General features: G+C 38.7%; 1 protein-coding gene across 2 annotated transcripts in view; it reads left to right on the top strand.

The window, feature by feature from the left end:
* NKAIN3 (sodium/potassium transporting ATPase interacting 3) overlaps positions 1-26,408 on the top strand; it is a 374,474-nt gene that overhangs the window by 269,660 nt on the left and 78,406 nt on the right. For both annotated transcript variants that reach the window (XM_075744019.1, XM_075744020.1), the window contains exon 4: positions 12,146-12,343. In XM_075744019.1, coding sequence (XP_075600134.1) covers positions 12,146-12,343 — 198 coding nt within the window. The remainder of the gene's footprint in view (positions 1-12,145; positions 12,344-26,408) is intronic.

Here is a 26,408-nt window from a genome sequence, read left to right as displayed (position 1 = left end):
AACAGAATGCAAACATTGAGGGGTTTTTGTGGGGGTTCTTTTTTTTCCCATTAGGATATTTAAATTTTCTATGTTCAGGTCATAAGTCTTTACTGTGTAATATTCACTTTTTCTGTGGCAAGAGAAAAAATCAGAAATAACAACTTCATTTTTTAAAAGGATTGTCAAGTTCAGATGTCTGCAGATGTTTACCTTGTTTTCTAACTTGTGAAGCTAAGTGCTCCCTCCCCACAATATTCTGCATGCTGTGCAAGGACATACCTGATTGCAATATATGAGTGACATAATGCCCTCCTTGTGTTTGCATGAGTAATTGTAATTTTTTTAAAAAGACAATATCAAGTTGGCAAAATCTATTTTGATTCCAAACAGGAAAGCAAAGTTCAGTGGAGGGCAGTGAAGGTGTATCTGTTTTCTAGGTGTGCATGTCGATGTGCCTTTATAGCTACCCTTCTGTAGCTGTCCTGTCATCTCAGATCCTTCTGTCTTAGACCAAAGTGGTGTGTGCTTCCCTGCCCCAGAGTTAAGTTGAAAGGGTTCTAATTCAAAGCTGTCTGAAGTTCTTAAAGGTCTCTTCTTGGCTGTATTGCTACCATGCAACTTAGATTTGAAACCAAATCCAAGAACACGTAGATGTTAAGTCTTGCAGTGCTATAGATGTGAAGACACGAGAGTTATCTGGAAATACTGAGGGGAGCATTTGGTGAGATTTTTCCCATTGTGTTTCCTGATCCCTAGCCCTGTTAGACAATACCCAAATATTTGGCACCGAGGCAGGTTTCCCAGGCAGGGCTGCTTTCTGTTCTTCTTCCCCACAGCTGCTGTCACCTGAGCTGGCACTGCTTCGATGCCCACAGACACGCAGCCAGCGCCCAGCCGGCAAGCAATTAAAGCTGACCCATCCCCTCTCGTCCAGCCAGCCCTCAGCAGTGCTTTAAGAAGCAAAATTGTTGTTCGGTCTCTGGCTCTGAGAAGAGGCAATTACTAAGACGGCAGCAGTGGGGAAGTCTGCGAGAGCCAGGGAGCAATAAGAGACAGGAAACTTTCTCCAGTTCTACTTAATATCTCCACATCTCAAAATTTCTCTGCTTTATCCTATCTACCGTCTCCCCTCAGACCTGCTTAGCACTGAATTTGTCTATATCTTTGCTATTTAGCACACAGAGTTTACCTGGCTATAGGCAAGGAATAAGCTAAATGTAAACAATGTGTAGTCTCTTCATGCTCCTCTTCCTCTCCCAGAGACTGAAAGGGAAATTCACCTTTAAAAACACACTCTTAAAACAGCAGCATTTGCACCTGAGAGTAACATTAACATCCACTGCAGGTACCTGTGGACTATTTTCACAGACTTAGCTAGAGTCTTACAGCAAAATATGCCACATGTTTTTTCAAGGAAATCTTCCTCTATGCATCATTGCACTACACAACTCTGTATAGGACGTACTATGCAGACAAGAAATTCTGTATTATCTCCAAGGTGTATACAATTAGGCTAGTAAGAATTTACTCATGTGTTCTTATCTTTCCCATCCTTTTTCTCATATCTTTCTCATTGCCTTTCTTGCTTGCCCTAATCCAGCAAATATATGTAGATCCCTCATGTCAATGGGATGCTTGTTGAAATTAACGTGGTACTTGCTTCATCAACCCTGCAGCTTTGTAGACTTCTCAGACTTTCAGCTGCCTTCTGCAGTCACACTGACATATTGACATCCTCATATCAATGTTTTTAAAACCGTTTTTAAAAATTGAAACACGACGTGAAAATGCTAGTTATAGTAGTAATTACTGTTATTTATTGTAAAGATTAATGATCTCAGAAGTGCATTGTATTTTGTAGATACGCAGCAGCTTGCAGAAAAAGGCCTCATATTGGCCATGTTTTGATTTTTTTTTTCCCTCAGGCAAACCCAAAATTCTTTTTCTATTATATTTGAGAAAGCTCTTTACATAGTATTCTTGATTTTTTACATTCAGTGTAAGTATGTAAACTGATGTTAATATTACTTTTCCTTTTTCCTTGTGTTCTGCTGTTGTTTACAACTCAGCCTATCTAAAAATTGATTATTGCTCTTTCCTTTGTCTGTTAATATTATTTCACATTTGACAGGGAAATGAAACTATAATTTCAAATATCAATATGCTCTTCTATCTTTGCAGTGGTCTCATTTTGTTCTTATTTGAGCAGGATATATAAAAAATTGTATGATGAAGGATTACAGACAAGTCTGTGTTGTTAGAGAGTGAATGGATCATTACGCTTTTCTGTAGCTTTATTTATCTCTTTAAATGACCAGATGTTAACATCTGTTAACAGGACCATTATGTAATCTACCTAGACTTGAAGTTCTTACCAGAGCCTTTTATAGTCCTCACTTGATTTAAAAATACATTTCTGGGGAACATATTCAACCATGTTGATTAAAGGAACTTTTGTGAGAAATTTCTTCAGAATGAAAAAAAATGTAAGTAGACTTAGCACCTCACTGATTTCCTTTGGCATGACAAACATGATATTATCCAAGAGTTAGTGGGCATCATCAGATCTTTCTGATTAATCTCATCAAAAGAACTTCAGAAGTTTGATTATGATGAGTGCAGACCTGCTACAGAGAGTGTATGTCAGAGTAAAAGAGGTCCTTGTTCCTGAAACAGTCATCTGAAAATCTGGAAATGAGTGGAGAGGACAAATAAAAACTCTCTTTTGTTTGGATGCCTGTGACAGTTATTGAGGTTTCGAGGTGGATTAGCCTGCAAATTAATCTGATTAAGACCAGGGTACAGTGCACTGCTGAAAGAGATTGTTAATGCTGCCTTTGATGATGGTTGATAGTTGTTGTCAGGAAAGCACTGTGGAGTCATTAATTTGTACAGGTAAATATAAATATACGTATATATATTTCATATATTTATGTAAATATATAAATATATGCAAATTGTGTATACATAAATAAAATGCAGCTGTGCATATATTTACATAAATACATAATATATTTTAAGGAACGTAAAATGTGGACTAATGCCTATAGTCAATCTGAAATTAATAATTAAATAAATCATATTAACTGAACTCTGCTATGGCACATTCTCTTTTCCATAATTGTTGGTGTTTCCATTCCTCTGCTAGGAAAGGGAGGATTTCAAATTTCATCATCTGAACTTAAAGTTTCTATAGGGGTTGTCTTTGCTTTTTTTAAAATGTGTAACAAATTAATTTTGGAGACTGTCATTGCTCCAGCAGAATGCAAGTGAGGCCTGTGATTAAAGCATTGCTCTGCTAAAGCCAAGGTCATGGGCAAACAGCACCACAAAACTTGAGGGCAAAAAATGTGATGACCTGATATCACAGAAGAAATATAGAAACAAAAGTGTCATGGGGAAGTGTATGTTTCTAGGAGCATCATGTGCTTAACTGAAATGAAAATAATAAGAAAAGAGACCCCTACCAGTTCAATACACTTCTGCTGCTTATTGTTTCATGTCTCATTTTGTATTCTGAGTCTTCACAAGGGTTTCAGCAGTGCAGATACTCACTTCTTGGCAATCTGTTAGTGGCAGACAGTTTTATTCAATGAGCTATATAAGAGCTCGCTCAAAAGATACAGTGAATTAGCACATCTTTCTGGTTGCACTTTGCAAACACCCTAAAATAAAAAATAGGATCTCCTAACATAAGTTCCAAGAAATAATGTGGTTTGATTTAAATATCAATAAAATTGAGTGTTCCTTAAGTTTTTGGGGTACACTTGAGTCATTCTCTTTGATCAAACAGTTAAAAACCAGTTGGTCCTTTCCTATACCCTGAAGGATCCATGATCATCTCAGATGGGGGCACGTGGTGCCCTGGATAGCCATCACCTGAACTGATGATGCAGATGCTTCCCATCCAGATTCCAGGAGCTCAGCTTTACAAAAAGTAGCAAATAATGCCAGTTATGGCACAGACTGGAAGTTCCTAGCAGTAGGGCTCAAGATTTTTGAAGCTTTTAATCTTCAGCTCACTTTCTTGTAACAAGCCAAACTTCTTATTGTAATCTCATGTCCCTGGGAATGGAGGCTTTAACAAAAAGGCTGAACATAACCAGACTTGCCATAAAACAACACAAGTTGGCAATATTGTGAGCAATTGCATTGCTTCGAGCAAGCAAAGCAGAGAACACAACAGCAGTTGCTTAAACTGGCCTATTAATCTTTAAAAGTGTTCCTGGATGCAGGTGGGAACATTCTGGTTAGTCTCAAAAGAGGGAGTTATTTTTCTTGTCAGAAATTTTAACATTCAAGTGAATTTTCGAAAGTCTTTTTATGGTGCTTTTAAATGTCATTGGAGTCTGGTACAGACCCTTAAATTTAGGAGCCGCTCTCATGTGCATTTATCTCCAGCATAGCATTTATTTCCTTATATAGCAAGAGATGTTATGGTATTCTTATAGTTAGGACAGAGGTACAGAGCACAGAACCCACCAGAAATGAAGGATATTATTAAAATTAACTGTACTATTATTGCAACATTGTATTCTTAATCATGCCTTTATTCCCATGCTTTGTCTTTGTTCACAACCGCTGTGCACAAAATACAGTTATTTGGATAATAACAAAGTTGAATCCTGTTTTGGCTAGAGGCTGCATTGCATCTGTTTCTCATACTGGATTATGTGGGCTTTTGGCACAAACTGTGTCTCCTATTTGCATACATTTCCTAGGAACATTACAACTACCAGCCCAAGAAAGAGTCGGTTTGTCACATTACAGTGTCCATGGTACAAAAGACAGAGAACTGCAGAAGAACTAACAGGTCTAGCATGATGAAGCCAGGCCAGCTCTGTCCATTTTAAGTGTAGAAATCTAGTTTCTATCAATCAGCATTGCAAGAGTCTTCTCACTAGGTACGTACTTCCTTAACCAATGTATTTGCTGAATGCTTGGAGGCTGTATACAGTGGTGAGGTACTCAGGTACGTGAGTCTGATCTGATCCTTTCTCCTTTGGGTGTCAATACATAAAATATTAAAAAATAGTGTGAGAAGAGCTTTCTGGAGCTCTGTGGGAAGAGCTTTCTGTAGCCTAACTGTTTATCTTTGAGGGAAGATATGTTGGTGATAAATTTTAATTTTGTGGTATTTCAAATGTGTGCATGCATAGCTCCGTAGGGATCTCAGCAATTTTATTTAAAAACAACAGCAAAAAAATCAGATAAAAATGATAGGTTAAAATGTTCTTGCTCAGACTCAAAATTGCTTTACATTATAAACTCCAAAATGTTTTTTTTTTTTTCAAATGTTCATAGTTTTATGAGCCTTTTGGACAGAACTTTTTTAATGTCACATAATTAGAACTTTTTTACATTATTTTTTTTTTTATACCTTTTTCAAGCCTTCTTTTGCACAAAAGCCTGGCTTTCTGCCCTGAGTTTTCCTACAGCATTTGTGCCAGTGGCTATATATGGCCTGCCAATGCTGTTTCCAGTTCTTCAGTATTAGAATGCCATTTCAGACTTCTCTCGATTCTTTGTTTTGGTTAGCATCAGATATGACTTGAGTGAGTGACATAACAACCTGCACAAACCCTTGACTTCACACAAACCCATGTCCTATTTCCAGTCTTCAAAATTGAAAGCAGTGCTCACAGTCTGCCATCACCCCAAACCTGTGTCGTTTCATATCTCTGGATCACCAGAGGGAACAAGTGAGGGCAATTTTCAAAGTGCTCTGCTTAATCACATGTTGAGGACTCCACCAGAGCACAACAGCTTTTCTGGGCAGACATGACTTCTTTGTGCTCGTGTTGAACCTGCTATGAGAAGTGATGAGTAAGGGTTATATTGATCCAGTCACTCTGTCTCATGCCATTTTTTCCTTTGGGCTTGGACCTTTTTTCTGCCGTACTGTGTCACCTCTCTGGGCTGTTTCTCAGACAGAGAGACTGCCACAAAAGGGAGATAGACCAAGGAAAAAGCATAAGCCATGGAGTTGGGATTTGAGCATAGATCCAAATAATGCCAAAGATCAGAGCTCATGTTTAGGGGCAACAAGTTTCAGAAAACAGCCCCTTGCTGGTTCTTATGACTTGTTCTTGTGACTAATACTAATGCTGCATAAAGAAGACAGCAGTATGCTTCTCTTGTTGATTTCTTGCTTTCTGGCTCTCTAAAGACATTCCACTTTGCTAGTAAGTTTGGTAAATCTAATTTTAAAGTTGCCTGGTTTGCAAGGCAGGAAAGAGATCCCTGAGCATGTGGCAAATTAAACAACGCAGATGATCTATTTTTATCATTTAGGTAGATCATCTGCCTGCTTCTCAAATAAATTTCCAAAAGTTCTTTTGTTCACTTTTAAAAAATAAAATAAAATCTGACGACACTCTCTGTAGCTCAAGGAGTAAAAGAAGTGAAAGAAGGAGAAGACAACACTACACTCATACATCTTTTTTTTGGGGGGGTAGGGGACAGCATGTAATCAAATGGTTAACAAGTGTTGTATTGTACATTGATTGGAAAAAAAAATGGATTAAATCGGTGTAACTTTGTAATAGTAGTTATGCTTGATATGGAAATCCTTTCCTGTAGTCATCATCTGATGTCATGGTTATAGGATTTGCCCAATCTGTGAACCTGTAATGTCAGTGATTGAGAACCATGAATCTTGAACCTTACTCCGCAAAATTACTTTGCATTTTTACCTCTCTTAACCCCTCTCAGCTCATGATGCTGGGGTTACCTCATGGTCTATGTCTGAAGATCTTGATATTGTGAATTTTCTCTTTTAGTAGTAATTAATTTAGGTGTATCACCTGGTTCCTCTGGTTTAGTGGGTTTGCTACCAGACGGAGATGAATTTGCTAGGTCTAGTCTTTCAGCCAATTCAGACAACTGAATAGTCCAAGAAGGTCGACCCATGTGCTTCAATTTAAGAATGGTCTTCATGTAATCTCTTCACCAGAGTGCTGAGGATGAGGACGAGATATTGACTGTATTATATTTTCAGCAGCCACCTCAACCTAGAGAGCTTGCCTGGAAGCAGCATGGTTCATTGTTCCATTGTGTTAGCAGAAGTGTCACAATTATTGAGTGGGCTACCTTTGATCTCTAGCTCATGGGGCAGGTAAAAGCCATCTGTGTAATACTGAAGCAAGAGTTTAAATTAAAAGTAAACAGAAAAAAAAAATTGAATCAATAGTCAGCATTCAAAAATGATCATCCTAATCAAGACAATGTGGGAGCTAGTAACAGAAGTTTCCCTATTTGCCAATGGACTTCTTCAATGTTATCTGCCCAGGCCTTCAAACCAATCTGTTCAGCAGTAGTGAGAGGAGATGGAGCATAACTGGTCACACGCAGAGCTAGCCTGTGGTTTCAGGAAATAACAGGGTGGAAAACCAAGGTTATACTGCCAATGGGGGTCTTCGCTAATAGCTCATGCTCATGCTTCAAAGTACTTCTACAATTAGAGCAGGTTTCGTTAACGCTGGAACACATCATTTGTATCTAATGAGGATTAATGTCTCCATGAAATTAGATACTAACGAATGTGCGTGTCCCTTGTCCATGCCAACACCACTGCATCTTAACTACAAGCTTAATTGGGTGTAGGGAATTACAAGGAAATGTACTGGTTTTTTCCTAGCATTATGTGCATTATCTTTTATTACCTATAGACCAGGTGTTTGATGGAAAATCTTTTCTCCTCACTGGTAAAAATAGAAACTGGGCAGCAAGTCAGAACTAGAGCATCCCTGTTACTCTTAGGAAATGGGATGGGCAAATTTATTGCCTCAGCCTAATTAATGTTCATTTCCAATAAGCATTATAGGATGTATCAATAAAATAGAAAATGTTAGGAAGGGCTAGGTACCACACAAGCAACAATAAATTTAGGATCTCTAACATTATGCTCTGCCAGGCCTTAGTGCTCTTGCACCTTTCTGTGAAATTTCAAGTGTTGACTACTGTCTTGTGGAGGAATAAGTGCTTCTCCTCCATCCCACTCAACACACTAATGCCTTTCGTACAGTTTTCTTAAGAGTGTATTTTTCAGATACTAACAAGGAATGAAAGAAATATAAAGCAGCATGTCATAAAAGCAGAAACATACAGTGAAAAAAATATTTCTGCAATGCGTAATCACCGTGTCACAGCACAATATTTTTTTTGTTGTACAAGGCAATCTTGGTGTGTTGGGGTTTTCCTGGAGTTTTAGTGTCTGTTTTTCTTTACATCTGGTGATTTTAGTTAGTCTTAATTTCTCATTATTTTTTTGTGTTGTTGTTATAGGCACTGTACATAAAGTATACACAAATAAACGAAAGGAACATCATCTTTATTATTGCTCTTTAGTTTTAAAATAAACTGTGTTATGCTATTATTTTTTAAAATTTATCTAGATTCACTACCTAAAAATAGAATCAAAATCATAGAATGGTTTGGGTTGGAAAGGACCTTCAAAGAGTGTCTAGATCAACCTCCCTGCCATGGGCAGGGACATCTTTCACTAGATCAGGTTGCTCAAGGCCCTGCCCAATAGAAAATGTCCACTTGAAACCAAATGTAGAATTTAAGCAGATATAATGAAATTAAAGATTATCTCCAAGCACTTAGAAGTCAGTATTATTTGGACTTAAAGGGATTACATCTCACCTAAAAGGAAGTACCTGCCATAGCAATGATTTCCAATAATGATCAAAATTAATCCTTGGGCTGACAGCCAACACAAATCCTATACATAGTTTAAAAGCTTAAAACGCCGTAGACAGTTAAGTGGAACTCTACATCAGTAGAAGCGTGATTATTGGGCCAGTCCTACGCACAGGAGCAAACTTCTTACCACAGACTGGAGTATTGCTTCAGTGCTGACTGAAAAAGGGAGGAGTAGGATGCAAAGTTTCCCATGCCTGTGTGACTGCCCTAAGTCCCACATGATTTTCCTAGAAGTCCCATTATCTGTGTTCTGCCTACTCTTCGTTTATGGCATCTGTATGAGAGGTCACCTGCTGAGGAAGTATAGTTTGCCTGCTGATATGTGGTATTGAAGTTAAGATATATGTCATGAGTCTGAAGCTCAGAAGACAGCAATTTTCCATCCATGACTGAAATTTAATTTTTTAAATGAATCCCAACTGGATTCATCAAAGAGGCCACTTGATGCCTCTTGTACAGAGCCTGAAATTGAGTCTCTTGCTATGAAGCAGCAGCATTCTTCTATAAGAAATAAGCAGTTTACGTTACATCACCTGCTGAAGATTAAGTGTTTTATAGGCATTTGCTTAATGATTGCTTGTGACATTGGAAAATAGTTCATGATCTATTGGAAAACTTCAAGCATCTGCTTCTACTTTCTGAAAGAATTATTAACTTTTATTAAACATAAAACTGAGAAAAAGCCACTTCTGCAGCAGCTTTTTCACCATGTACCAGGTTTCCAAGCTCTGAATTCACAAATACTGAAGTTCACTGGTATTTAAAATCCAAGCATAATACACCCAGGCAAAGAGTCTTTGAATTTTCTATACTTCTGTAAATGACAATAGAGATACGGGTTAATTTTTTAATGCCTAGCACATTTCACTCACTTTATGGATCAAGAATCTCCGAGATGTTAGAGAGGAGTGTGCTTCAGCCGCTAAAAAAAAAATAAAATTGATTTTTGTCAAGCTTTCTTTTATTGATTGGCAGCTTAACATTTATCAGCTCAAACAGCTTACGGCTGCCATTTTGTGAAGTGATCTTTTAGAGGTCAAGGTAATGCACCAGGTGGTTTTGTTTGCATTTCTAAAACTGATCTTTGCTGGGCCGTCATTATCCACTTTTACCTGCCTTGAGGACTCAGGATGTAATACACACAGTGAAAATTATGAAAAGCTCTTGTCCCAGCCTTTATCCCTAATTTCTGAATAATAATTAAAAAAAGAAAGAGCAGCAAGTGCTGTGATGACGTCTCTTTTGGTTTTAATCCAAGAATTTTAACTATAATATTGCTGCTTCCTTCTCTCACTGCATCACCAGCAGCCTTGAAATAAGAAACATGTTTCATGTTCATCAGTTTCTTAGTAAACAAGGTCAGAGGGACTTCTCTAAACATGACCGTCACCTTAGGCTTTTTTTTTTATATCTCCCCAGGAATGAAACATAACAGTTTTCCAGAAATGAGAGATTTTATTTACAAGAGGTGTTTGTACTGACCACATGCCAGATTTAATGTGTCGGCATCATTTATCAAGCTGCTTCCCTATGCACCATTTTTCTTTGCCATTGGCTGTGAACTATCCAAGCACAAACACTAAACATGGCATAACAATCAAATATTAAAACCCACCCACCCCACCCCCAAAAAAAAGGAGGGGAAAAAACCCTTGAGAGCAAAGAAAGCTGTGACATCAATGCCATCAACAATTTATTCCTACAGTTGTGACAACAAAGCGTTACCTCACTAACCCACATGACAAATCCATATTTCTACTCAACAGAGTTACTGAAATAGATGAGAGTGAATATGTGTGTGCTGTTTGACAAATGGCATTTCTTACAGTTGACAACTGTTGAAAGCACTTGACAACACTGCGCAATCTCTGGCATTGTTGTACACAGAAAGCCTTGGCTGTTTCCTGTGACTATATATTTATAGTTATATTTTCATTAAACCAAATTGTCTGTCAACTTCTGATTTCACAATTCACATACTGCAGCTGAAAATTTTCTAAACCGCTATCAAGGAATGACATGCAAAGTCAAAAGACAAATGCCTCATCCACTGTAAATAATGCTCCAGCATGTCTGCATTTTGAGGGTAAAGAAGTTACGTAGAGCAAAGCAGCAAATTAGAAAGGCAGATTTCTTACTGCTCTCTGGCAGTAACAGAGACTGGCAGGATGTAATTCACCCAGTAATTTTCAGGTGCGGCCAGAATAAAGTCAGGTAACAGAGGAAAACAACAAGAAAACTTCCTGCAGCTAGAATCTGCACTGAATGTCCCTTTGGTCAGGGTGAAAGTAAACAGCTGCAGACAGACTGATGGAACAGATTTTCAGAGTGGGATGCAAAGGTTGAATGAGTGTCAGGGCAGCGCTCACAAACTAGTATTTTGTGCACATATGGCTGACAATTTTGCACGTTTTTTTTACTACCTTGGAGTTGAGATGGGGAAACAGAAATGTAAGTCTGAATTAATTGTTTAAAGTATCAGTATAATTCATCTCTCATTTATCTCCAGTGAGGATGGGGTTTTTTTGCACTTAAAGGGCATCCATTCAGCTTCAGTGTATCTTACTTGAGCATGACCTAAAGACCTAAATCTGTTGTTAATTCAGATGAATTTTCCTGTTTGTACTTCACAGATAAGCTGTTAGAAAATCTCTAGTACGTTGGTATGTTTGCCACCTTCACTGCTGCAAGGGGAAGTGGGTTGACATTAGCTAAAATGGAGAGGTTATACTTCCTGTGTGTGCTACAATGCAGCCAGTACCTGTTACGGTAGATCTAAGCTGCGGTTGAGGCAGGAGGTGTGTGGTTGAGTGAAGAGAAGTTATTGCGTCTATTTTAAACCCAGCTCAGTTCACAGAAGCAGGTTTCTTAGCTAAACTGAGATGATGGTAATCTCTATGGGGGCAGAGGGGAGAAAAGAGAGCAGGGTGCTTGGCTGGAGGCAAACTTTCAGTTGAATCTTTGGCAGCGGGAACAGTCTGCCCAGCTGTGGTCCTACTGAAAATGATAGCTATAATTGTTACTTCAAAAAAAATATGGTGGAAGTTTGGTTTAGATTGCCTCCAGTACCATGGGGTAAAACTGTCTCTGTTGACTATTAAAAAAATTAACGCTTGAGTCACATTCTAATCAAGTAACAATGTAATTCCTTTTCAGGCTGTAAGTCCATGGAGATGTAGGATATGCACAGTGTTTTGTACAGTACCTGGTAGGACAGTTCTTCTGCCAGGCAGAAGCTCCTATGCACAATTACAAAATAAATGATAAATGTTTGCAATTTTCTTTGTCCCCTTTAATGACCTACTTTCATGTTAAAATTATTGAGGTGAGCGGGAAGGCAATTTATTAATCTTCTTTTCCTTTTAATAATTGACAACTTCTTTTATTTCCCTTGCTTTACCTTAAATAATACTAAATTAGAGGTTTTCACGCTTTTTACCTCCCTGTCTTCCAGGAAACGGATCTCATGACCTTTAACATCTCAATGCATCGCTCCTGGTGGCGGGAACATGGTCCCGGCTGCATACGAAGAGTGGTACGTCCTTCTGCCCCTGGCATCCTAGATGATTACTCCTACGTCTCTGTGACAGGCTGCATAATTGATTTCCAGTACCTAGAGGTCATTCACAGCGCTATCCAAATACTCCTCTCTGTAAGTTCCCGTTTCTTTTTGTCCTCAGATTCCATCAGTCCTTTTGCATGCAGCCTGCTGCTGTTGGGTGTCTCTGTCCTGAAAGGGGGATGTAGTAGTTGATGGAGAGCAGCATAGATTTTTAGTTGTATTTTGCATTAAATAATTACATTTGCATTATTAAAATGTGCACTGCTCTTCTCTTTGCTTATATCCCATAAAGCTCTGTACAGGCATAGTCCCCATTCTGTCCTTTGCTGGGACAGGTGAAAATTAACTGAAGTGCTTGGCTCTCATTCACTGAGGCATGTACAGCAAAGGAGAGCAGACTTGTCCAAAATTAATTTACCTAAACCTTTCCGAAGTTCACAATCAATGATGGTATTTATTCAGCCCTGAATGTAAATAAATTTTACATGATATGTGTCTAAGTTTCTTCCCAAAGTGAGATATGGATGTAACACTTGAAAATAGTCAGAGAAGTATTAGGAATTAAACATACTCATTCATATTTAACAATATTATTTATTCTGTCCTGGGACTCTGCACTATCAGAATACTCTACCTCCGTGATCCACATTTTGTAGTTGCAATACCAGTCAAAACCTCCAAGTCTTTGTAAAAAGTCTGCAGTGTAGGGAAGCGCTGGGGCTGGATGAGTTGCTCTGGCAGCAGCAGCCCGGTCTTGGCCACAATCTCTCCCCAATCTGATGGCTGCTGCTGTTTGTGATGAAAGGTTGTTTGGCATGAGCTGCGTGTGATCTCCTAGAAGTAGTAGCTCTTTCTCTACATAGCTGTGTGTAGTACGTAGCAACCAGCCCACCCTGAGAGGGTGCACATAGTTCTGATGTCTGGACCTATTCTGAAAACGTAAGTGCTTGTGGCTCACGGTCCTAACCATGGCCAGCAGTGCTTGTCAGCCAGTGGGAGAAGAGATGCAGTCTCTCTGCTAGTCAGGTGAGCTGCCTGGTATGAGCAACCAGAAAGGCTGGATATTTCTGGTCTATTCAGTACTTCAAGATGTTTTACTAATTGACCAGTAACTACTGCAAAGTAAAAGGATTCTATAGAATAAATCTCACTCATTACTTTAAAATAATTCTCAAATTTTAGATTTTACTTTTTTTTTTCAAGATAAGAACATTTCTCTTTTGAAAGAAAAAAATCAGTATCTGTCCAACTGTCCAACTGTCCAACTGTCTAGAATGCAGTAGTCTAAAAGTTCAAGATAATTTCTCTGCATTACCAAATGGCTTTTGTAAGATGCCAAGTGCTTTCTCCTTGCTACTGCTTTTAAACAACATTTGATAAACTTGTATGCAACAGCAGTGATTAATGAACTTCCACTTGACAATCTAGGTCTGAATTAGTGCACTTGCTTAGTGCACCAGTGACATCACATGCATCTACACAAGCCTTCTCCTGACTGTTTTTCAGTCAGGCAGCAAAGATTGTGAGTCAAGATCTCTTCCAGTGAAGATAAAATTACTTCTCTTGAGGCCCAGCCCTGTGTATGTCAACATGCATTACAACATTTCTGTGCAAGCAGGCCTTGCAGAAGAATTTTGCAGACTACATCTGCAAAGCTTAAATGACTGCACCTTCCTTACTCTTGTGGGGGCCTCACACTCAAAGCAGGTTGCTTCTCCCACGACCTCTTCATTTGCAGCAAATTCCCCTCACAATGCAGTGTCATTCACTCTGCTTCAGTAAGCCTGTACAAGGGTAACTGAAATATGGTTGGTTTAAACGGAGAAAAACATAAATATTTCCAATACTTCCTCACTTATATAAGAAAAAATTTATTGTGTTAGAAATTTTTCTAGAACTCTTGTGATTAGAAACAGATTTCATGTTCAGTGGAAATACAGCTGGTTGTTGAAATCAGGAACTGTAAAGTTCTGGTCAAAATTTACCACATGACAGGAACACAAATATTAATATTAGAATAATAGAATAAAAACATTTAATATATACAAACTAAAAGAAATATGAAAATAAGAAAGTATAAAAATTATGTAATAATTTTATAGCGTAAGATGTAACAGGCCTTCCCTTTCTTATGGAGTGACTGACTGCCTGGAACAATCATAAATAAATTCTGGATACAATTCATTGCAGGCTTGACTGTGAATTAAATAGTTGCCTGTTTCAGATACTGCTTTGAACTGATATACACAATGTTAAAATTAAAATCCCATACACAAAGTAAGATTTTCTTCCAGTCTTATTATCTTGCTATCCCATCTGTGACACATTGTGATTAGCGTACCATGACTGTGTACTCCAGTTTCCATTCTGAATTGTAGTTTAGGCTTGTTTAATTTACTGTCACATAGGACAGAGCTCACCACCTAGCTTATCAAACTCGTTGCAGTTTTCTGCCATTTTCTGAGTACTGTTGACCTGAGGAAGTTCCCATTCATTGCGGATGCATAACTGCTTTCCTAATTGGGGCACCAATTTCAATTGTTAGTTAAAAGGTCGTTTAGGTTGTCTTTTTACAGTACTGAAGAATTGTAGATCAGAAGATCCTTCTTTTTTTCTTTTCCTGGTAGCTAGTCCTAAAAGTAGCCTCTTCCTGTAGTTTGGACCTTACAACCTACTTAATTTTCATAAAATTTTTATGTAGCGGTAGTAGCGTAACAAACCATTTTACAGTGTAACAAAAACTTTATTGGCATAACAAATCATTTTATCGTGCTAACCCTTGTCCAAATGACTGGGAAGGTGAGCACTGCCATTTGGTAGGGAGTTAGAACCTCTGTAAGAAGAAATCCCTCCAGGGGTAAATATTGGATACCTGTCGAGATACATAACTCACTAGCAGCAGTTCTCCATTTTTGAAAGGTGACTTTTTATTGAAATCTTTTTTTTTTTTTTTTTTTTTTTAACTGGTATAAAATTCTTTATATGCGCGGAATGCTGCAGCTGTGACTACATTAGATCCTGCTTCAGGGAACAGGCTCAATAGTCATTTATTTAATTCTAACAAAAAAAGGATCTTCTTGTATTTGCTTTATAGTTGTTTCTTAAAAAAAGTATCTTTTACTGGTGAAACAGTAACTTTACATCCTATCCTGATTCTCAGTGGCTATTGAAATGATTGGGAGTTGAAGGTGTTAAACATTTATTTAAGTTGTAGGGAAATCAAGAGAAATATGAGAGACAATGGGATGCAATTAATAGTAAAGAAGAATTACATTTAAATTGTGTGTTTAAAAATCTACATTATATTTAAATTGTGTGTTTAAAATCTACATTTATTTGATGTGTAGGGCACAGTACATGTTATTTTGAATAATATATCCTTCTGAGCAACACCTTTAATTTTACAATGCAAGGCAGATCATCTTTATTGAAACCTGAAATTAATATTACAGTCAAAATGGTGACAGTTTAGCAACTTTGAGAAAGACCCTTCATACAGTCTTTTTTGTTATTTGAAAATAAATAATGCACACTGAGAATGTTAAATGCCAGGCACACACTGGCTTCAATAGCCTGAGCTTTAAAAACTTCTCCAAGTGATTGCAGAGAGTTTTGTACTAGACCCTGAGCCTCGTACCACACTATGGTCATCCACAGCTACACTGTGAAGCAGAGACCCCCAAGCTAGGGTTCACCGAGGTAGCTCTGGAATTAGCAGCTGTATAACTTCATCAGTGCCAAAAAAGCAAAACAATTTAATTTTGGCACAGCAACAAGCTGACACAACTAGACTTCTTCTGGGGACCGGGGCTATTACTTTCTCACAACACTGTGTTGCACAAGGTGAGGTTAACTTTCCTCCCGTTCTCATCACTGTATAGAAGAGCCATACCTAAAATCTAGACCTCTGAAGGGAGGAGGGAAAGAAAAACCCCTAAGCCTGAAAACACATAAAATATTTAAGCTGTTAAGCATGTTGATGCGGACCAAATGCAGGATATTTTGAAGAAAAGCACTGGTTTACTTAGCAGACGTCCATCCGTTGCCTCTCATAAGTGTCAATTATTGTAACCCCTACATGACTGCTGGACCTATAGATGAGGAACACTCACCAAAAAAACCCCACGCCTGGAGAGTCACCTGGCTTTTGCTACACTACAAAGCCAGGCAAAGATGTGATATAGGGATATTAAGAGTATTGAATCTTCCATAGTGGAGTGAAAAGCAGTGAACATACCTGCCTAAGATAGTGTTAGGCACTAATCAATGGGGACTAGCTTATCAGTAACACTACTAAGCACAAAACATAGCCAGAAAAATAAATTACTTTCTACAGAATATAATGAAATTGTAATATCACAAGTATAAGAAAAAGCACTCCTGGCAGCCAAACTGGGAGCTGGATACTGTGCTCACTGTGAATCTGAACAATTCTCCTGCAAGATGGACAGACTACATCTATATACATAAATGAAGCGTGCCAAGGGAGCTGGGTACTGAGGCCAGCTGGCTCAGAACAGCTCGTGTCTCCATGAACGGTCTCAGCCTCGTTCAAGCCACCCACTGGGAATAATCCCTGGGCTTGTCCTCCTGGCCAAAACTGTGCCTGGGAACTGTGTGGGGAGAGTGCTGCCTGGAGCAGAGCAACCTCACACCCCTGTGGCAGCATGGGTGACGGCGTGCTGGTGCCAGGAATGCTCCCAGGCATGCAGGAATTCCCTCCTATTGATGCAGGTGGGCAAATGTTCAGCCACAATTTGTTCCTCAGAGTGGATCGAGGCAGGAGGTGGCAGAAAAGGCCTATTTAACTAGAGAGGTGTAGAAGTCTGTGATTTATACAACATTTTATTTTTTAAATCTCTGCCAGAGAAACTAGTTGCCTACCTTTTTGACATGGTAGAGAAAGGTGTGTTTTCACATGACACCTAGTGGTTATGGTGGCATTTATGACAGTACTCAATGTCAGGCAATCAATTTTTGACTAATCTCATGAATTGTTATTCTTGTTAATATCCCTTTTTGTGGTTAACTAATTCCACTGATAATGAAACTAGAAATGGTGGGTTTCCATTCAGGGCCATTCTGTCCTTTTAAGCTCTCCTACCATCCTCATGTGTGAATGTATCAGCACCTCCAGCCCTGCATTAAGCAACGTATACCTGTTCTGTGTCCATTGTTCTGCCACCTTGTCCCAGGATGGAGACTGGGGCATGGAGCTGAGGCTTTGTCTGAATAAGAATTGAGTTTCTATGCTGTTGTTGAATGGTGTTTAACTCTTGAACATGTGCCCTCTTGATGTGCAGACAGAAAAGAAAGCCGAAAACTCTTTGAACTTGGGGTACAGATCTACAAGGCTTGAGATGTTCTTTATTTATTGTGGCAGTTCATTTCATTTATATTTGGCCTCATTCTTGCCCCCAGGAAAGGTCTTTCTTTTGTGTAAATGGTGGAGTGAAGATACTATATCAGAAGTAGTGGGGCTGCTGACCATAGTTTTAGTCTGAAACCCTTTCTCTGGTGCCCTAGAGACTGTTGGGGCCAAAACCATTAAAGGAGTTTGAAGATAAAGAAGTCGGTCTTCCTTCAGTACTGGTTGCCTTGGTCTGGAGCATGTGTTCGCTCTGGTACAGGAATGGATCTGGTATGGGCACAGCAGTGTGACAGTGTGGAGGCAGCTTGTATCATTGTATAGTAGTTCATATCTGGGTATGTCTAACTATAAGTCTGCATGCAAGAAATGGCAAAACCACTGTAAATGGTCACTGTCTTCCAGGATTTGAATTAGACAACAAGAGCATATAAAACATAACCACTAAAATACATGTCCTAATATGTCTTCTCAGTGCACCTTTCAGTTCCCAAAGGTATAAACAGGGTATACTTTCTATGTATACCATGTCCAGACAGCTTTGGAATATCTCCAAGGAGGGAGACTCCACAATCTCCCTGGACAACCTTGCTCGGTCACCCTTACAGTGCTCGGTCACCCTTACAGTAAAAAACTGTCTCCTGATGTTTAGAGGGAACCTCCTGTGTTTCAGTGTGTGCCCGTTGCCTCTGGTCCTGTCATTGGGCACCACTGCAGAGAGCCTGGCTCCATCTTCTTTGTACCCTCCCTTCAGGTATTGATAAGATCCCACCTGAGCTTTCTCTTCTCCAGGCTGAACAGTCCCAGCTCTCAGCCTTACCTCATGGGTGAGATACTCCAATCCCTTAATCATCCTTGTGGCCCTTTTCTGGACTCTCTCCAATATGTCCATGTCTCTCTTGTACTGAAGAGCCCAGAACTGGACACAGTACTCCAGGTGTGGTCTTACCAGCACTGAGCAGAGGGGCAGCATGCTGGCAATACTTGTCTAACACAGCCCAGGGTACCATTCGTCTTCTTTGTGGCAAGGGCACGTTGCTGATGACTCACGTTCAGCCTGGTGTCCACCAAGATCATCAGGTACTTCTCTGCCAAGTTGCTTTCCAGCTGGGTGGCCTCAGCATTTATTGGTACATGTCATTGTTCTTCCTCAGGTGCAAGCCTTTTCACTTCCCCTTGTGGAACTTCATGAGGCATGTTATGCTAAAAAAACCCCAATAAAATTAATAATATTCTAGCTCTTACCTCATTTTCTGTAAAAATAGTACTTACCTTTCCAGAAGATTCATAATTATTGATATAAATTGATGCTGAATACTTTAAAAAATCTAATCATTAATATTCTTAGACTTGTAATCCTTATTAATTATCCAGGTAGGATGATTTCAAATATTTTGAATTTTTGTTGCTGTTATGATGATTCATAATAATGCAAACATGCCTGTCATAAAGATCATAATTCAGTTATTTTTGAAGAATTAATTCCTCTTACTTTTTTCTCACAAGTCTCTGATGTCTTATATGTGATATATAATGTGATCTGATTACATTATTTCTGGATATCTATCACAGTCATTGCCTCATACTGACCCCATGCAATTGCCTCACTTTTTGAATTATTTCTGCCATGCTATCTTCAAAGAATCTACCAAATGTTGATTATTTAATATCAAAATTAATTATGACATTTGGTAGACTTAAATGCTTTTTTTCATCAGAGAAAAATAGAACTTAAGTAGCAAAGTAACTTAAGTAACAACAGACATTAAAATGGAGGTTACGAGCCTATTTAAATAATCGAGGGAAACATTGTGACTATTGACCTGTACAGAGACTCAGATCAGGGGCAGTGCCAGTGACCAAATGAAGTTCAGATCATTGACCAAGCTTTTACTACTGAGCCATAAGTTTGAATGCTTTTTGGGTTAATTTGGATGGTTCTTCCTCTATCCCTAGTATTAAGATTGCCTGCTCTATACCATTTGAAAAGCTACAGGAGTTGCTCCGAAAGAGGTTGCAAAGCAGCTTTTGTCCCTCCTTTCAGGCAGCCAGAGCTGCAGTTTGGTTTGTATTCATTTAATGTAACAAAAGGGCTAACGATATCAATATATAATGTGGTTCCTCCAGGGCACTGAAGCAGCCCCTTTTTTCCTGTTAGTTATGGCCCTGTTATTTTTATAATTGGACAGAAAAGGATGCTAGGAATCACATCATGTATGTCGTTCTCCAAAGAAAATCCCTGTAGGAGCTGATACCAGTGCTCAGCAAGGTTCCTTGCTCGCTTTCCATTTCCTCGAGTGACATGTGATTGATTAAGAAAGCTGGTCAACATCAGCATGTGATAGAAAAACATGAGGTAAATTAGTGTTAAGGGCTACAGGAATGGTATATGAGCAAAATATAATTGTCCTGAAGGTATTACAACTTTTCTTGAATTTTTGCTTGCAACTTTTTCACCTTTTTTGTTTAGAAAACTGTTAACATGTCTCCTTTTCCCTAATAAACCATTGCACAAGTGGCATGGAAAATTGACTTTGCATTGCCTGCAGAACTGAAGTTCAACATTACTGCAAAGAGAGCATGAAAGATATACCTATTCTTCTTCATCATCATCATCATCATAGCCAGGAAGACTTGCCTCTTAGCCACATGAATAGTTAGTTAAGGTGGGCTATTGGCTTCTCAAGGACTCATTAGTAAGTTCAGAGAGAGCATCAGATTATTGAAACTCAGAAGGACATTTTCAGCCTGAGCAATGTTACAGAGGAGCTGTCGGTCTCTGGAACAGACAGCAGAGACGATGGCTTGTGCAAATGGCTTTTGAAGTTACCCCAAATTCTTTGTAGTAGTTGCCTTATTGTATTTTTATAGCAGTCTATGTTTTCTGCAGTTCCTCCAATGTTTATTGTATCGGATCAGGGATGCACACAGCCCTTTGCCAATATCAAACCTTCAGTGCTGAAAAAAATAAAACCAAGAGAAACAAAATTAATGAGAGACTGTATCTTCAGCTATGTTCTAGAAATGACCTTGTCCTTTCTCGTTAGATTTAGTTAGACTCCATTATGCATGGTAGTGTGTAGGTAGTAAAATACACAAGTATATTTGTCTAATTACCAGTCTGGGTCAATAAAGCCACTACATGAGACAGAATCAAGAAAAATCTGTGCTTTTTCCATCTCAGTTGTCCTTTCCGGGGGCATCCGCTTTTTCAAGCAACTCATTTAAAAGGAACTGAAACCACTGATATTATAACTATTTGCATGCTCATTTATTCATTAACTGTTATGATATAGATTTGTGAAGAAGAGTTAGGCTACTTATGCAGTGCAGCTGGCTAAAGATGAGGGGATAGGGGACAGGAATTTAAGCACTTGCAATATAGTAGTGCCTTCACCTTGTCAACTAATCGATACAAGATCTAAATTGTTCTAGACACTTTGCAGTACTTGATATAGATTTGTTTTCCATTTTACATGAAAATTACTATGGCATTTTTTCAATATTGTACAAAAATTTCAATGAAATTCTGTGCAGGTACTATGAAATATTTTTATTTACATGAAAAATATTTGGATTAAAAATAAAAGTCCATTTCTTATTTTATTTTTTTTTTTTAGTATATTAATATTTCACTAAAAATGATGCAGAAACACCGGAGGTAAATGGAAAATTTGGAAAAGATAAAATTTTTTCCCCTTCAACTTTTGCCCCAAATTACCTCCTCATGGAAGGAGCAGTGTAATAGACTATATGTCTGCAACTTAGTAACTGTAATTCTTGGTTATATACTTTCATTCACATCCACTTTGAGTATTTTCAAGTGAACCTGAACTGACACTGAACAGGGAACTGCAGCGGCCTGGTGCACAGTGAACTCAGTGGTCACTGATTCCAATACAAGGCAGCATCTCTGCAAATAAGTGGGAGAGGCAGTGGAAGAGGTAAGGACATGTTAAAGTGCTTCAGCAAACTCGTATGCCAATGTGTTATCTTCGGAGCTAAGCAGAATGCTGAATGTTGCACTAGGAATTTGGAAATTATAAGAGAAAGTGAAAAGTGTAACAAAGAGTAGCATTTAAATAATTTTTTAGAGAACAAGGAAATCCAGCTTTTTTCATTTAGAAAAATTGAAGCAGTATTTCCTTTGTACTTCAGGGATATTTTATTGACTATATTGTCTGAAGCCATTAACTGTTTGATGGGCTACTGGGACACAATAGATCCTGGAAATTCAGAAAGCCAGAGCATGGTGATGCAAGGATATTTGTCGTCATGCCTCTTAGGACACTCCTGAGCTTTCAGCAACCTCTGTGTCAATCAGGGCATGATAGTTTCCTCAGGAGTTGGAATCAAATTCATACCTTCCTGCCAAGCCGCAATTCAGGGCAAACAGGTCTGCTCCATCTCCAGCAGTGTGCTGCATCAGGTCTGCTCTGGTTGCAAAGCTGAGAAACCAACCAAGGAAATGAACTCCTTCCCTAGGCTAAGTGTTCGCATGGTGATTGACAGCTCTGGCTGAATAGGCTTGACTGTGTTGGGGGGGTTTATTTCCAGAAAATGCAATTCTGATTGATTTTTACATGCAGACGTGCTTTTAAATAATGAAAAGTTATTTTACTAAGAGGGTCTGATCACTTACCCTGCATCTGCACGTGGAGTGTAAAGGACGCAGGCAAACCAGACGCAAGCCTCACGCTACAGCCTCACCGATCCTCACAGCAATAGATCTTTGCTCCCTCATACCAGAATGATTCCTTCGGCATATCGTAGTTGATAGCCATGTGACCAGACTTGCTTATATGGGGGAAAAATATTCACTGATTAAAACCCATCTCTGTGTGAGCTTCCACTGACAGGACATTTTTCTTTTAATCATGTACTGAATTCACAGCCTAGGACTTCCATTAAAATATGTTGCCTGAATGTGACCTGACTGCAGAAAGAACTTTTTTTTCTCTCCACTACCGTCCCCGATGATTTGCAAGGCTGTCTATTTTGTCCTAGGGAAATATAAGAAGTCAGAGCAGGGATTTCACTAAACAAGCAGTGAAACAGCTCATACTCCTCAAGCTTTGAGGGAATGATTTTGTTTTCACCGAGGAAGAAAGTCAATGTGCATATGTGCTCCTCTTAGAACAACTCACAGAAAGACAGACAGGGTTTTGTGGAAAAATATAGTTTGATTTAGGAAGATGGCAATGCAGAATAAGTTTTAAAAGGCCTGCATTCCGTAAATGCTGCCTTCATGAGTTTTTATAGTTAACGCTTCTGGACCAAATGCTGTAATTTATCTTTTGACTATTCTTTGTTCAGTGTCTAGTATTGCAGAAACTGTTGTAAAACTTCTTTTAACTATTTCCTTGATATTTCTTCAAAGCAGAGCAGGGAATCCCACCAGCGGGTGTGAGGTCCAGCACGGGGTATGTTTCCCCGGTACCCACATAGTTGACAGGTTTGGAAATGGGGCATGGAAACTTGTTATGGGGCTGTTCCATCCTCTGCTACAAATGTCTGCTATCTGCTCTCCCATGGAAGGTGCTGGGCGTGGAAACAGCCCAGCTTGTGTAAAATCCTCTGACACAGCGTGTAGGGAAAGGCACTGAGCCTATATGTAAAATATAAGCCATGACGCATTCACACATGTAGCAGATAGCAGAGTTTAGGTGACAAAGGAAGACTAATACAAAATTTGTACATGAGTACAGCCAAGGCGCATGTTGATGAGTACCTAAGAAGTGATGGCAGTGATGCTTTACAATAATAATTTTGGTAGAATTTGCCTCTTTTTTTTTTTTTTTTTTTTTTTTGGTTGGATTTGGTTTTCAGTGGTTATCAGGCTTGCTGAAGGGAGTAAGCACTTTTAATACACTTTTATAGAACAAAAGAAATGAGTCTCATGTCATGGAAAGAAAACCAACAAACACAGGTGAGAAGGACAGAGGTTGAGGTTGTGGTTAGGAATAAGTATATATGAGGATTTTTGTGTTTTCTGAAGGTTCAGAATACATAGAGATTGAGTGAAACAGATGCTTGAGGCATTTCTTCGCTGTGGTTTGATAATGTTTTGAGCTGGTAAGATTGCTAGTGGTCTTGAAAGGGAGACTGATGTGAATTACTTTCAAGCTTGTAAGTTTTTTTCTGGTGTCAGTAACTATTCTGACAGAACAAAATCACCTTGAAGTAGAAGCCTGAAAAGCAAATTTAATTTCTTCTCACCCTTGTATATTATGTAGAAGGTTTCACTTGAAACAATCGCCCACATGGAATAACAAAAATGATGAATAATGATGTTGCTCTATAATTCTGCTGTTTGTCTGAATCAAAATGATAATCAAATAAATCAGGTGTTGTGAAAGACATCTGCTATATCTCTGTCTGAATCTATAATACAGGTGAAGATTTTGCAAGAAATCATTCCTAGTGATGTGAATCTTTTCTAGCTTGACTTTTCATTACCTCCTATGTAAATTCCTCCTGTGTAGATTAATTGACAATCATTATGAATGACAGTAAAAAGTGGTAGATACTTAAACAGCCTCTTAAAGGAACATGATCATTTCCATTTTTATTTGTGATTAGTTTAATTTCTTTTTATCTTGTTTATTAACTTACAATGCACCTGATATATTCACACATGTACATGTATACAGATTCAAATACATAGTTAAAATATGAAGATCAACATAGAAAACTAAAGCTACATTGTGGTCACTTGTACCAGGTGGCCTGAGTGTTTAGTCAAGTAATACACTGATTTCCAGAAAGAGTTTTCAAGAGTGAAATCATACATAGTGAGGGTTTGAAACACCCTCTCCATCACCTGTAGGCTTTTCTTATAAATTTGATCTTCTTGGTAGCTTTTGTCACTAATGTCCAAGGATTGCCAAGTTCCCCCTCCCTGGATACTAATTTTTTTAGTCAGGAAAGTGGGAGTGAACTGGAAGGACCCAAGTGCTTCCTTATTGCTGCTTCTCCCTTGCCTCTTCCTGGGACCATGGTTCCACCAGTGACACCACCTGAAGGTGCTCTCCCTGACCCAGCCCCAGCGGAGGAGCAGTAGTTTCGTCTGCATCCAGAACACAACTGGACTGCAAGCTTTGCATTTCTTTTACTTCTCCACTTTATTTCTGTCTTTTCTTTACCACCTATGCAGTGAGATCTGACTTAACTACATACAAGGGCATCTGTTGCCTCACTGCCATGACTCTGTCATAGCTTTAGGCAGCCAAAATCAATTTTCTTAATATTTTGTTATGGATACAGATGACCAGGAGTGGGAGTGAGTTATGGAAAGCCATGCCATACTGAGGTTTCCCACCACTGACCTCATACATAAGCACCCATTCTAGAAAGAGAAGCTGTGTTTTCTGGCTCTTCTGTTCATTTCTAACTTCTTTTGCCTGTGTTTGTTTTGTTTTGTCTGAAAAGAGTCTAGCTTAGACTTTATTAATAATAACAGCTACCCCAGACCATTTCACCTAACTTGCTTTAGAAAGCAACTTTAATGCCATTCCTAAAACTTATGAGTACAAAGGAGATTACATCTTAAAAAAAAAAAAAAAAAAAAGGAAAGAAAAAAAAGAAGAAAAAGAAAAGAAAAGCATACAAGTTCACTAATTTGCTTCAGGTCCCCTAAAGATCCTTTCCCACCCAAAATGCAGAACAACATCTGGGACTATGGATGTGTCATGTCCCAAAATCATTCGCCCGTCTCTCCACAGGGCCTCTCTAGCCTGGACGCGCGGTGGGGCAGGGGGTGGCACTGTCCCAGGACTTGCCATGGGCACATCGCATGCCACGCGTTCATGCATTCAGCGAGGGCGTCTTGCAAGGAGGGCGGCTTGACCCTCTGCGGTAAGGCTCAGCTCTTCACTCTCTCCCAGCCAAATGTGACGGAAAGAAATACAGGGTTTTTCTTTATTTTTTTAGTTCAAATTCTTCCTTGGTATCTTACATATCAAATGTTTTGACAGTTTGTATTGCTAACTCAGTTCTAAAAAAAGTTATACAAAGAGATGGATTTTACATTGAAAAATAAGCCAGTCTTAATATAAGGCAAAACCCTAGTTCTTGCTTAAATATTTACAATGGGCAAAGCTTTTATTAACATCTAACCCCTTCTTAGGTTCAAAATACCTTTTCTAGCCACATGGCAGCATATACAGGCACTGTTTAATGCTCAGTTCCTTACATCCACAAGACCTAAGAATTATTTGAAACCAGCCTCCTAATCTTGTTTCTATCAGCCCAAGACACAGCAATTCTCTTTGTGTAGGAGAATGGCAACCCAGGATCAACATTAATTGTCTGGGGACAACTTTATTGAAGTTTGTTGACAGTATTTGCACTCTTTTTTTTTTTTTTTTTTTTTTTTTGTGGGGAGGGGACATTTTAAATAATATTTGAAGGTTTGAAGTTTTTTGCTTTCTCCACAGTTTTTTGTTTTTTTTTTTTTTTTTTTTTTTTTTTGCTAGAACTAGCACAGAACTTTTTCTTTAGCGCTTCATTTACTTAAAAGCTTTTGTTGTAAGAACAACAATCTATGGTAGATTAAATTGCTCTATTGCTTTTATCCAAAACTAAGCCAAACAAATCTACTACAGTTGAAAATAAAAGATTTATCTGCATAAACTACAGAGGCATGGATATCAGCCAAATTCAGCAGACATTTGAAGTTTCATCTATATTATGGAAGGCAGTGAGTTCAGTGTCCATGTGAGCAGAAAATGAATCATCAAAGTGATTCTTGACCAAAACCAAACTATAAAAGAAAAAGAAAAGTCT

The sequence above is a fragment of the Balearica regulorum genome, chromosome 2 (assembly GCF_011004875.1).
Source record: "Balearica regulorum gibbericeps isolate bBalReg1 chromosome 2, bBalReg1.pri, whole genome shotgun sequence".
NCBI lineage: Eukaryota > Metazoa > Chordata > Aves > Gruiformes > Gruidae > Balearica > Balearica regulorum.
This window is presented reverse-complemented; position numbering and strand designations above follow the sequence as displayed.